This window comes from Podarcis raffonei, chromosome 10, assembly GCF_027172205.1.
Source record: "Podarcis raffonei isolate rPodRaf1 chromosome 10, rPodRaf1.pri, whole genome shotgun sequence".
Taxonomy (NCBI): Eukaryota; Metazoa; Chordata; class Lepidosauria; order Squamata; family Lacertidae; genus Podarcis; species Podarcis raffonei.
Window position 1 is genome coordinate 47418325 of NC_070611.1, and position 12484 is coordinate 47430808.

At 43.5% G+C, this 12484-nt stretch overlaps 1 protein-coding gene across 1 annotated transcript; it reads right to left on the bottom strand.

Annotated features, from left to right (window-relative positions):
* Positions 1–1476: 1476 nt before the first annotated feature.
* On the bottom strand, positions 1477–11632 carry KDELR3 (KDEL endoplasmic reticulum protein retention receptor 3). The gene is made up of 6 exons (XM_053407044.1): positions 11539–11632; positions 9589–10212; positions 4314–4414; positions 3334–3492; positions 2886–3138; positions 1477–1795 (listed from the first exon to the last, which is right to left on the bottom strand). Exons 2-6 carry the CDS (start codon positions 9677–9679, stop codon positions 1755–1757), a joined length of 645 nt encoding a protein of 214 aa, XP_053263019.1. The 5' UTR covers positions 9680–10212; positions 11539–11632; the 3' UTR covers positions 1477–1754.
* Positions 11633–12484: the final 852 nt, after the last annotated feature.

Here is a 12484-nt window from a genome sequence, read left to right on the forward strand (position 1 = left end):
CTCGTTTATTTTTTAAAAGGGGGCCGTTACATTTGTATTCCTCAGTAGAGAACAGCCCGGGGATCGATAAAAAATTGTGTGTCTGCACGCAACATACAGGTAGGTTGTTGGCACAGACTGTGAGAGGGAAAATTGCCAGTTCAAATAGCTTTTGGTTCATTTGACTTCTGTAATTGTAACACTGGAGAAATGAGAAGTCTAGTAGTAAGCTTCAATGCTAAAAAGATCAGAAATGAACGTTCATTTTAGAAACGTATCATGGAATATCTTGTTAGCTCATGCCGAATATTAACAACCATTGAATGCTCTGGTATGTTCTGGTGCTGCTTGGTTCCACTTACCAGCTAAAGAGCCCCGTTGACAAAGCGGAGATGTCCATAGTTTCTCCAGTAAACGTCTGTCGAAATGCCAGTCCAGCATCTTCCCTTCCAAATAAATTACTCTGTGGGCTTTAAGTTGAAAGATTTAAACTCTAAACTTTAGAGGCTTTTTGGGTCGGATCAGTGCTCTGTTTCAACCCTTACTGGTATTTGAACACATTCCTGTTGTATTAACAAAGACTTGAATGGAAGGATTCATAGCTCTGTGGTATTCAGGCACAGCATACTAAAAAGCTATGTTACTATTAGTTTGTAAATTGTCCTTTTGATACCATCTTGTTTTCTTTTGTAGGTATGAATAAAAATACTTGTCAATAAAGATTGAACTCTCTCTCATTTAAAAGGTAGAACCTCATATGCTTTTTTCCCAGTAAGAAATATCTTATTTCTCTATACAACAAGTATAGGAATGAACATTTTAATGTCCATAGTAGGCTAAACCCAAAGGGTGCTCACTAATGGTTCCTCAGCGTTGTGGAAAAATCAAGTGGGTGCCACAGGGTTCTCTCCTGGGTCCACATTGCTGCTCAAGGTCTTTATAACGGACCTGGATGGACCAAACTGGGAGGGACAGCTAATGCTACTGAAGACAAAATTTGGATTCAAGATGACCGTAACAGATTGGAGAACTGGGCCCAAACTAACAAAACGAATTTCAAGAGGGACAAATAAGGTTCTGCACTTAGGCAGGAAGAACAAGCTGCACAAATAGAAGATGGGGGACACCTGGCTTACTAGTACATGTGAAAAAGGTCTTGGGGTCTTAGTGGACCATAAGTGGGTCAACAGTGTGATGCAGCGGCCAAAAAGGCTAATGCTATTCTAGGCTGCATCAGCAGAAGTACTTTGCCTTGGTCAGACCCCACCTGGAGTACTGCGTCCAGCTCTGGGTGCCACAATGTAAAAGGGTTATTGACAAGCTGGAATGTGTGCAGAGGAGGGTATCCAAGATTATCAAGGGTCTGGAAGCAGAGCCTTATGAGGAATGGTTAAGTAAGTTGGGAATGTTTAGCCTGGAAAAGAGATTTGATAGTCATATTTGAGAGAGAGAGAGAGAGAGAGAGAGAGATAATTGTGAGAAAAATATACCAAAAGATACTTCACACTATTTTATTTGTTATAGTTCAAACACCAACAAACATCCCCATACAAAAGAAAACGTAGATACTGTTCCAACACTAAATTAGAAAGTGTTAAGCCTAAAGTGTTAGCCACCTGGACCTCAAATCTCTCAGGCACAGTCTGCTAGTCACAGTGTAGAGAAGCAGGTAAGTTCTCTGAATGCGAGCTGAGCCATATGGGAAAAAAGCGGAAGAGGACATCCTCCAGTCCTGGAGCGGGGTCTTCAGGAACTTGTTTCGCTTCCGTGTGTCTTCAGATAGGCATTGGGAGGCTCAGCTTCTTGCCTTTTAATACTAAATGGGAAAAATGAATTGAGACTTAAACTGTTTGTTCTGACAGAAAGGAATGCCACCTTGCCTCTACCAAATGCATTCATGCTGCCATTTTTAATGGTGCTTTTAGCTCGTGAATTACAAAACCCCCCAACATAGCAATAAGCATTTTGTAGGCAACCCCTTTAGGATGAGAAGATTCCATAAACTCTTGTCACCTGTGTACAAATCTTTGTTACTAATAGCAGCAAGAAACCCTGCACATGTTACGGTCACAGTGCCTTAGAATTTCATAACCTGTGAAGCAGTTAATAACAGGCTGAACGATAATTAAAACAGTCGTATGCTAAAATAATAATTTTTGGAGTGTTTTGCATAGTTTACAGTATTGGTAATCTGAGATGACTCCCCACCCTCAAGAGGCTTCCTCACACTGCTTTAACATGCAGAGCACACTACTCATATAGCAATGTAGAAATTGTCTTACATGCTTGGTAGCTTCTGAGTTGGGTCTAAGTGTTTAATATTTCATGTAATTTATTTATTTAAAAGCATTGATCAACCACTCAACGTTTTAAAAATCTCTTGAGCAGTATACAATATAAAAATAGTATTTTAAAAAAATAACAAGACACAGAAAGCAGAATAAAAACATTCAGAGTCTTCAAGCACATAAAATGGCCCTCTCTTATGGGTCAGGGAGGAAGTCTTTACAAGATTTTGGAAAGTAGCTGATGGCTGATGCTTTACAAATGGCATACGCTGCTGCTTAATTCTGAATTTTTACTGCTGGGGGCCCTCCCGCTGGAGAATGTGCAACGCTGCATTTTTGAATGCCAATTTTCAAATCACTGTCCCATGATACTCCGCAAGCAGCAGTACCGCAATCAGAATTTTCCTACATGACCTAAGTGCTCTTGCCCATCTGTACAGGACCAGGTGGTCTTTCAGACAACTGCTGTTAAATGTTTGGGGTGGAAAAGAAACAAAGCCAAGAGGTTCTGTGGAGCGGGGAGTGTGGGGAGAGCAGAGCTATAGCTGACCTGCCTGATCTCTGTCACAATTGTGGTCAGTTTCAGCCACTGACTAGCCAGCATTCTGTGATCCTTACCTTTCGTGACATAGAGGTAAAAAAAGTCACAGTAGAAGATGGTCTGTACTACTCCAGACACCACAGCAATTTGATCGTAGAAGTTCTCTGTGTGGTAGCGCCAGATCCAGTTTGCAAGGTAGAGAGCGCGATAGAGGCCCAGGAAGAAAAGGTAGTGTGTTGTGATAGTTTCAGCTTCACCTGTTTTGCTAATCATGAAAAGTTGTGGAAGGATAGCCACTGATTCCAGGTAAATTGAGAAAGTCCAGAGAATCTAAGGAAAGAATAAAGGGAAGTCCACGTTAAATGTTAGTAATACATGAATCAGTCCAGAGAAAAACATGACTATTTTGGGCCACCTTTACCTTTCACCATTGGGCAAAAGAAAGTTCAGTTCCAGACACCAAAGGTTCAAGGAAACTTGAAGCAATTACTACCTTCTTCCACTTAATATGTATGGCTTTCTTACCTCTAATGGGGTGAAACTGTGGTTTTCTAAAAATGACAGGCCTGTAACTGGAACTAAAAGGAATTCGAGGCGGAAAGAGTCATTCTCACTATCAAAGGTTTTCCGGAATTTCCCATAGATCAGGTACACGGTAAAGTAGGCACAACTTAAGAAAACAACCTGCAGAGGAATACAAAAATCAACTTACTTCTCATAGTGCAAATCTTTTGAGGATTGGTCTGCTCAAACTTTTAGAGCCGTGTCTTTGCTGGAACCCACTAACCTAAGTATTTGCTGGCTGTTCTTTGGCTGATTGCAGACAAGATTCAGTTTGTTGTCATTACCTCCTATTTCGCCTAAGATACTCTGGTTTGGCACCTTTAATACACTCTTAAGATGATAAGCAGCAGCATGTATTTTTTATGCATGTACACACGCACGCATGCGCACACACACACACGTACGTAGGAAGCCCATTAACTACATCTCTTGTTCTTCCTTAGCCACCCTTGCTTAACCTGCTGTAAGAGTGGCTTTACAAGCCTCAGAATTGGTGCACCTTGTTCTAATCAGACTCACTGGGTCATTTAATCTAGAATAGATTAAACAATGGGGGAACAGGGAAGAGGCTGGGCTGCCCTGCACATATTTAAAATGTCATCTTTCTCTGACACAGTCTGCTTTCCCTCCCCAGTACAACAAAAACCTAGTGTGCACTGGCGCTATTCTATTAGAGCCCTGAGCACTGTAGCTCTGCATTCATAAACAAGTTTGGGATGGGAATGGACTGCCTTTTTCAATCTCAATGAAGCAAAATGCTGAGTGATTGTATCACTTTATTTCTTTATAATTGAAATTCTTTTGGTAAAATGTTAATAGAAAACCCTCTACCTCCACTGAAAATGGCCCTTTTTTAAAGTTATAAATCAGGGTCTGAACATACCAGAATTGTTCCTATCTCAGACTGACTAGATGGAGAGCACTTGAACTCTTGCCCTTACCTTCATGACAGTATTATAGATGGAGATGAAGTTTGTGACCAGGTCAAGGTAACGGCTTGTGAAGACAAGTGCAAAAAGGATCTGGCTCTTTCCCGAGATACCTGCAGGCCAAAAAAGGAAATTAAATGAGCAGATGATAAAGGAAAATAAACAAGCCGGGAGAAGCGCCTGGGCCTTTGGCACTGGCATAATAAACAAGCAAAGTCCTTAGTTGGGTAAGGAAGGTAGCAACTAGCACCACAAGCCACAAACTTCAGAGCTCCCCACAGAGGCGGACTTGAATCCTCTGGCAGCACAAACACAGCCTGGAGAGGACCACCCTTCTGCCAAGTGAAGAGGCACAGTCGGAGAATGAAAGGGTGCTGTTTCAGCTTCAACACAAGCCAGCTCCACTGCCAAGTGAACTGGAGAACCTGTGGATGACTTCCCAGGATCCAGGGTGGGAAGAAAGATAACCCACACAACATCATTGTATTGATGCCCCACTCAGAAAAGCAGCATAAACACAGTGGTTTGTTAAGGATGGGGACGCGGGTGGCACTGTGGGTAAAACCTCAGCGCCTAGGACTTGCCGATCGCATGGTCGGCGGTTCGAATCCCCGCGGCGGGGTGCGCTCCCGTCGTTCGGTCCCAGCGCCTGCCAACCTAGCAGTTCGAAAGCACCCCCGGGTGCAAGTAGATAAATAGGGACCACTTACTGGCGGGAAGGTAAACGGCGTTCCGTGTGCTGCGCTGGCTCACCAGATGCAGCTTGTCATGATGGCCACGTGACCCGGAAGTGTCTGCGGACAGCGCTGGCTCCCGGCCTATAGAGTGAGATGAGCGCACAACCCTAGAGTCTGTCAAGACTGGCCCGTACGGCCAGGGGTACCTTTACCTTTACCTTTGTTAAGGATGTTAACAATTATAGGGGTAGACTACAGGATTCTTTGGGGGAAACCACGTGCTTTAAATGTGTGGTGTGGATGTGAGCAGTGTTGCCTCTCTCTTCTGAAGGACAAGTTGACCTACAGTATATTGTCTGGAAACTTCAGGCAAATATACAAAGTGAGTGTAGAAAATAAATGGTAATGAAAGAAAACAAGGGGGCAGCGCAGGAGAAAGGTAATTGATCCCCAGGTGGCAGCAGTTTTTGTTCATGGAAACACAAAAAGATCCTTATGGTACTTTGAAGACTAACAGATTTATTGTACAGCTGGAGGCCACAAGAAGCCTGCTAGCGTTTAAGATGCCACAAGCCTCTTTTTTCTGTAAGAGACTAACATGGCTACCATCTGGATGTTTGTAGGTTTCTCTCTACAATACTCCCTTACGTGGAGCTCAAAGAAAGTGGGGGGGGGGGGCAGGAGGTAGGAAAGTGAGGAAGCCAGAGCAAGATTCACAGACTGCTGCTGCTAACCCTCTCAGCCCTAATGCTGCTAGCGAACACACTAGTATTGTTTATTAAATTTATATACCACCCTTTAGCCAAAGATCCTAGGGCAGTGTATGACATTAAGAACATAATTTGCGAAGTACAATAAAAACCACAATGCACAGCATAATGATAAAATAATCATAACAACAGTCCCCTCGCACACCTTTAACAAGCCATAGATTACTTAATGGTCAAAGGCCTGGATAAAGAGGAATGTTTTCAACAATGTTCTGGACGTCTCTCAAGATTCTGCTATAGCAGCAGAGTTAAGGTGCCGACGGAGGCAAGCAATTTTATCCTCAAAATGCTTGGCAAACAAGTCACAGCGAGTTACCATAGGTTCTACCGCCTCTTTGGGGCCAGTCTGCAAAAGGCCCCACAGTAACCAGAAAAGCTCTGCCAGATAGCATAGTGAGGATGAAGTGGAGGTAGCAAGTATGTCTTCTTACCTGCTTTCTCTGCCACTGAGTAAGCTAAAAAAAAATGCGCACTCGCCAGTGTTCAGTTGTATTTGTCTGGCGTTTCCCTCCACTTGTGTTCAAGCCATCTCCCAGATTGCTTCTTTGCCCTATATTCGGTAGTATACCACAGAGCCAAACAGGCTCCACAAAGCACTCGGGAGCTATTTAACAGATATTTAACAGAAGCACCAGTCATAACAGCCAACCCCCTCCACAGCGATCAGGAAACCACTTGGATCCATCAACCTCTGAGGGCAGACAATCCTCAAAGATCTCCCGCCTCTGCAGAGGGGGAAAGGTGCTGAAAGCCTAAAGCTCAACAAGAAGTCCTCTGACCATGACAAGGGACTGATGTCAATATCCCACGCATGGTGTGCAATTGTAAGTGCTTGGTTTTTCATGTTACACATGTGGCATGTCACTTGAGGTAGGGCTGTTTGCAATTCAGGCCAGCATGGCTGTTCTCCCACCCCCACCCCACAAAAACTTTTGGATTTATTCAAACTGCTCCAATCAATGTATCTTGCCAAACTAAGAGACCATTCTCAATCCTTGCTCAGTCATTTTGCTGCCCTCAACACTTTCCATACTGATCGACTTTGAACAGTTCAAATGGCAATATTCACTGGGCCAGCCTCTTCTGTGTTGAGAGTGCAACAAGTTCCCGAATGCAGAGAAACAAGATTAAACAGACTGGAAGATCAAAGCTAGAAAAGTAGATTAGGGAGTCATTGTTGGTTTACAGGTTGGTGGCATTATTGCCTTCTGGAGGGGCACTCTTGCACTATAGCACAACGAAAGCCAGACACAACTGCCATGGTGTGAAGCTATCTATGTATGGGTGATGCACTGATTGGAAACGAAGTATTATGTCCACCCCAAAACTTTGGAAGACACAAACAGTATTCAAAGTAGAGCTGCGTATAAATGCCCCAATACCATCATGAACACAAATCAGCATGAATATCCAACGAAAAGGATGCCGGCTTAAAGGGTCCTGAGGTAAGGTGGACTTTAGTAGAAAAAAGGCTGTCCATCCCTGCTTTGAGGTGCTGAAGACTCTTCATTGTTTTTTGCAACACAAAAGAGCTGCCTATAATTCTTTCCTTTTCTTTTCTTGAATAGTTTAACATCTCAAAATAAACATTTTGCACAATATCATATAATCAATGACTTCCCTCCTTCCCCTTCCATGGTTCATTTTAGTTGACTATCATTCCTACATATTTTACTATAACCATTTTAAGTCAGTTCTCCCACCTTACATCACTCAAATATTAAACTGTTGAATTTATCTTAATGCTGCCAGCGTTTTCAACTGTGCACAGTTAATTCCCTTCTACTCAGCAAAAGTTTTCCACTTTATCATTATTTCTTTCAAGGCAGTAAAATGAGAAAGTAAAATTATGCTGTTTATTGGATAAATGTTGTGGGCAGTTGCAAATATTTAACAGTCATAGGCATCTTCAGGTGAAAGAGACCAAAGACAAGTATTCCTGTCTCATTGTTTAATCAGCAACGCAAGACGTGTCCCTGCAGTTTCCTTTTACAGTGATGCTCCTATACGTCTTGTTTTTCAGCCTCAACGGGATAGTGCAAAAAGGCAGGACGCACAGAAATTATGCTGAACGTACAGAACGAAACTCGATTCCACAAGTTCATTCCTCCTCCTGCTACAAACTTAAACAGTCTCTATACCCTAGGATATATGTCAGTGGACACATACACCACACCAGGGACTGTGATATGCCTATACCACTTCAACTGCCACATCACAACACCACTCCTTCTAAACGAATCTTGATTCCACCCACAAAGAGCGTAAGGGGGAGGGGGAGTTTAATGCAGTGGGAAGGGCTTGAAAGGAGGAAACTAGGAATGGAAGGAGAAGTTTTAACAAGAGGCCATGGAAATACTGCCGCAGAAGAGGAGTGGGGAGAGGAGAAATCAAGAAAGTAAAAGGAGTCAGCAGCATAGTTCACAATCAAGATTAAATTGAGAACAAGCAGTGTATATTAAGACCATTTGTTGTGGTTGCTTTTTAACACCAAAACTTGGGAGATTAGATATATAGGAGACATGGGTGAGGGTTCATAAATGCACCTCCTAAACGGCACTTTTGGTTTTTTCTGCATTTCATGCAGTGCTGTTTCACATTTTCAGTTCCGCACAGCACAGTCCTATATACGTTTCTTCGAAAGTGTCCTATGCTTACCTCGAAGTAAATATCCATTGGATTGCAGACTTACTTAAGAGTGCTGTGTGGGAGTGAAAGGACTAGTCATTGACCTGGGCAATCCATTTCTCTGTTCCCTGTCGATCAGGTTCCCTTGTTCTTTACCAGTTTACTTAAATCCTTGGCGGAGGTTTCCCCAGCTGTATTGTGCTTCCCAGCCCTCACCCCCACCCTTCTGCCCTGGGGAAATATTCTGTCTGAAATGCTGAAGGATTCACAAACACCCCCCCCCAAGGCATTTAGTTTGCTCAGGTTTACGAAACGTGTTTTAGTTGGCGAAAAGGCCCAGAAGGAACCCAGACAAGTGGCTACAAATCTCAAAATTTGCAGAAAACAATGGTGACTGAAAATTGCATAAAGAGATATTGTAGGAGCATCTCTACGTGACATTGAAATGACCTCATCTGGGCAGGGTTGCCTGTCAATACAATGGACAGGTGTCTAGCATGAGACATGGGGAAAGTGTTGACCTCAGTAAGTTATCAAGTGCTATTTGCTTTAATAGCTGGTTCTCTTATTTCCTATCAATATTCCATGTTAATTCATTTATGCTGCATTGTCCTACAAAGCTACTGGGAAAGACTTGAAACATCCAGCTTCTTAGGCGAGTAGTCTAGGCTGTGGTCACACTCTCACTTACTGTGCACTCACAGAGTTTCCAGTGCTGTTTTTTAAATCTGTGCTCACAAAACAGTTTCCCAAAATGCATATGCATTCCATACTTACAAAATACTACCGTTGGATGTGCTATTACTCAATCCAATTTGAGTCCTTAAGCCATTCCTAATTTAGCTCTAGCAAATGTGTGAGCACCTTTGCACAGGGTGCCCCATCCGTGCTCCCTGGTGTGTACACCAACAAATCTGACACGAATGAAGTTGTGCTGATGTGAACAGCTAGAGGGGAAAGAGCTGTGAAACGCAGGGGTGGGAGAACAAATTCACTGTGCTTGAAAGTGATAATGTGAACACACCTTAGGAAAAGATGTGTGACCCACGCAGGCTGAGGCCAAACCCAAATCCTCAGTCTCTGGGGCACAGTTTGTGCTCTGGTGATAAGTAACTCCCAGAAGCTTTGTCTGCTCCCTTCTTTTCCTTCTGCATTGTTTCTGCACCAGCACCTTGTCAACGGGATGAAGAGGGAAGGAGAACAAGAACTTACCAGCGCATGACTTTGATCTCCAGATCTTCCCCAGCAACATGATCATGGCTAAGAGGTGAGAAACATCACCCAGGATCCGAAATATGTTCATGCTGGCCGAAGAATGTCCCAGAGAGTCCTGAAGGAAAACCAGCTAGTTTAATATCCCGATAAGGATTGTGGCACTACAGCAGGCCTCTTCGCTTTTCTTAGTAGATGCTTTCTGGTTCCTCGCTTGGATAAAGGGTGTTTCTCTTCCTCCAACAGCCAAATGATTCCTTTCTATTCCAACTGAATATTCTGCTAAGCCTTTCCCTCTCTTGGAAGGATTACACTCACAGTGCCTATCTTTGTCTCCACCAGGATTCTGCAATGAGCTTAGAATTTGAACTTTTGGTGCGCTTCTGCTTTTCCCTCTTGATCACTTTGTAAGGAACTCTTTGGTTTGCTGGCTCTCCTCCTAAGTCGTTCTGCTCCCTCTGACAGAGGAGTGGAGGAACATCACAGCCAAAGCTTTGCAGTCCCAGCACAGGCACTGGGTGACGTGGCGTGGATGCTGTTTGTACTGAGGGTGGAGAAGGAGGCGGGAGCAACTAGGCCGAGTTAAACTTTCTCCTGCATCCTTCCAACTTCTCAAGTTACAACCTAGAATGTCGTTAAAGAGGAAAAGACAGTTAAGAAGGGAAGACACCCCTTTGCCAGCTTGAGGGGGAAATTAATGCGATTTGCTCCAGATTCCAAAGATTGGGGGGGGAGGCCCATTAGAAAATGTATTTCTTACTCAGGGCCCCAACGCAAAGTAGTGTCGCCAAACCCTCAGCGTTGTTTTGCAGACCTATTTAGTCTACAAAGAAATTTGTAGGACCAGGGTCACAGGTTGCTTTCTTCATTTTAATTGGCTTTCCTTCACTATGTTCCAGTTTTTGTTGTCAGGAAGTATTTCTGCCAGGCATTTCCCCCTTGCTCAAGTCGCGTTGGAGACGTAAAAGAGTTTTGTGGCACCTTATAAACCGGCAACTTGTTTGTAATGGCATCAACTTTCACTGACTAGAGCCCAGATGCATGGAGCATGAACCTCGGTTGTCAGATACACACATGCAAAGCAGGGAAATGTAACCAAATGTAAAAGAGTTAAATGGCAATGGAATGCAGAAAGTACACAGCCTCTGGCAATTCAGTTAGAATAAAAATATTGGAAAATTACCACAGCAGCAGTAATTGGTGAGAACAAAATTGTCTTATTGTAGCTGAATAAATTAACACCTATAGTGGAATCCATTGTTTCTATTCCGACCCAAATTTAAAGAGCAGACCTTTTTGCTAAGTTTCTATTCAGCAGTTTCACTTGTGAGTTTCTCCTCAGTGAGCCTTTGTTTCAGGATGGCCACTGTAATGGCTTGTCCACAGTGCAGCTGCCACCTTGCTGAAGTATGTCCCCATCTATCTTTTACGGCCCTCTTCCAAGTTAAAAGGAAAGGTTATCAGACTGGAAGCTTCCCTCCTCTTCCTGTGGAGACATGACCAGGGCTCTAAACTGCGCATGGAGCCCCCCACAAGAACACGAGGTTCCTTAACAAGCAACTTGTACTTGCTGAGGCTCTTCGCTTCAGACGTCTGCCCTTCAACTTGTCTATGGAAGGGAAATGGGATGTTCCAGAGCTTGAGGGACTCGCCAGGACCACCCCCAACTCCTTCACATGTATTATCGCACCAGTGAACTGAGCTTTCAGATAGGATGGGTGTGTCACCCACTTTACTCTTAGCTCAGGGGAAACCTGAACATGAGTTCTCTCAGACTCTCACTGCCTGCTTCATGTTTCCTCGCCTATTGGCATGTGCACACATTCACGTATGTACATTAATATTGCCCTCCTCCCCACCACCCGAAGATGGGGAAATAAATCTCATTTGGAATGCTAGCACTAGGCCTTACTTCCAGGCATTTACTATGACTGAGTAAATAGATAGAACCTTCTAGAACAGGGACAGTCAAGCTTGGTAGCTTTAACTGAGGTGCCCGTGGTCATCATGACTTGGGCCTCGTCAATAAGAGATGTCCTACTGGCTCCATGAGATGAATTAAGCCACACTGGCGTCATGGCAACACAATAGAGTCTGACTCTGTGACAGCCAAAGTTCCCTTCTGAGCTGCCTCCTAGGGTGAGTCCATTATTAGGACTCAAATACCTTCCCCCTGTTTTGCAGCCTGCACATGTATTCCTCCTCCCACCCCCACAGCTTTTCCAGGAGCACAAATGAGTGTGAAGGAGTATGACACACAACCACAGAGCCTCTTGAAAGTGCTGGAGCCATGTGGGCAGACACACACACACACACACACACACACCCTAAATTAGGAAACTGAAGGGGAATTTAAAACAGTTCCCAATTTTAAACGGGGGTCAAGGAACCCTTACCAAGCTCCAAAAAGGAGCCATTAAACTGTCAATGTGTATGTACTCTTTACAATGTCATAACTAGATGTTCCTGCACCTGGGATAGACTTTAAAAAAATGAAGAAGGGGAAACACATGGTTTTTATAAGTAAAACTGTCAATTCTAGAATTCTTATCTATTCTGTCCCACATGTTAGAACCCAGGATCATCCAGTGAATTCTGGGTTGTAAAAGATTCAGAACAAATGCTCATTGGATGAGCAGGCATTAAAATGCCGAATTTGTTTCAGTGTAAGTGTCCTGAACCCCTGGCCTACCTGGCAACAAGTTAATATTGCCAGTTGCCAATAAAGTCCAACACAATGATTTTTGACATCAAAAGAGGAAACCTCTCACAAGCATGGGAGTTGCTAAAAAGGGAGTTGTAAGGGAAAGTGAAATGGGTCAAATCTCTGCTTGGGGGTTATTCAAAACCACAATAATAGAAGCTCACCCTAAGAATTTATACCACAAATCAGAAA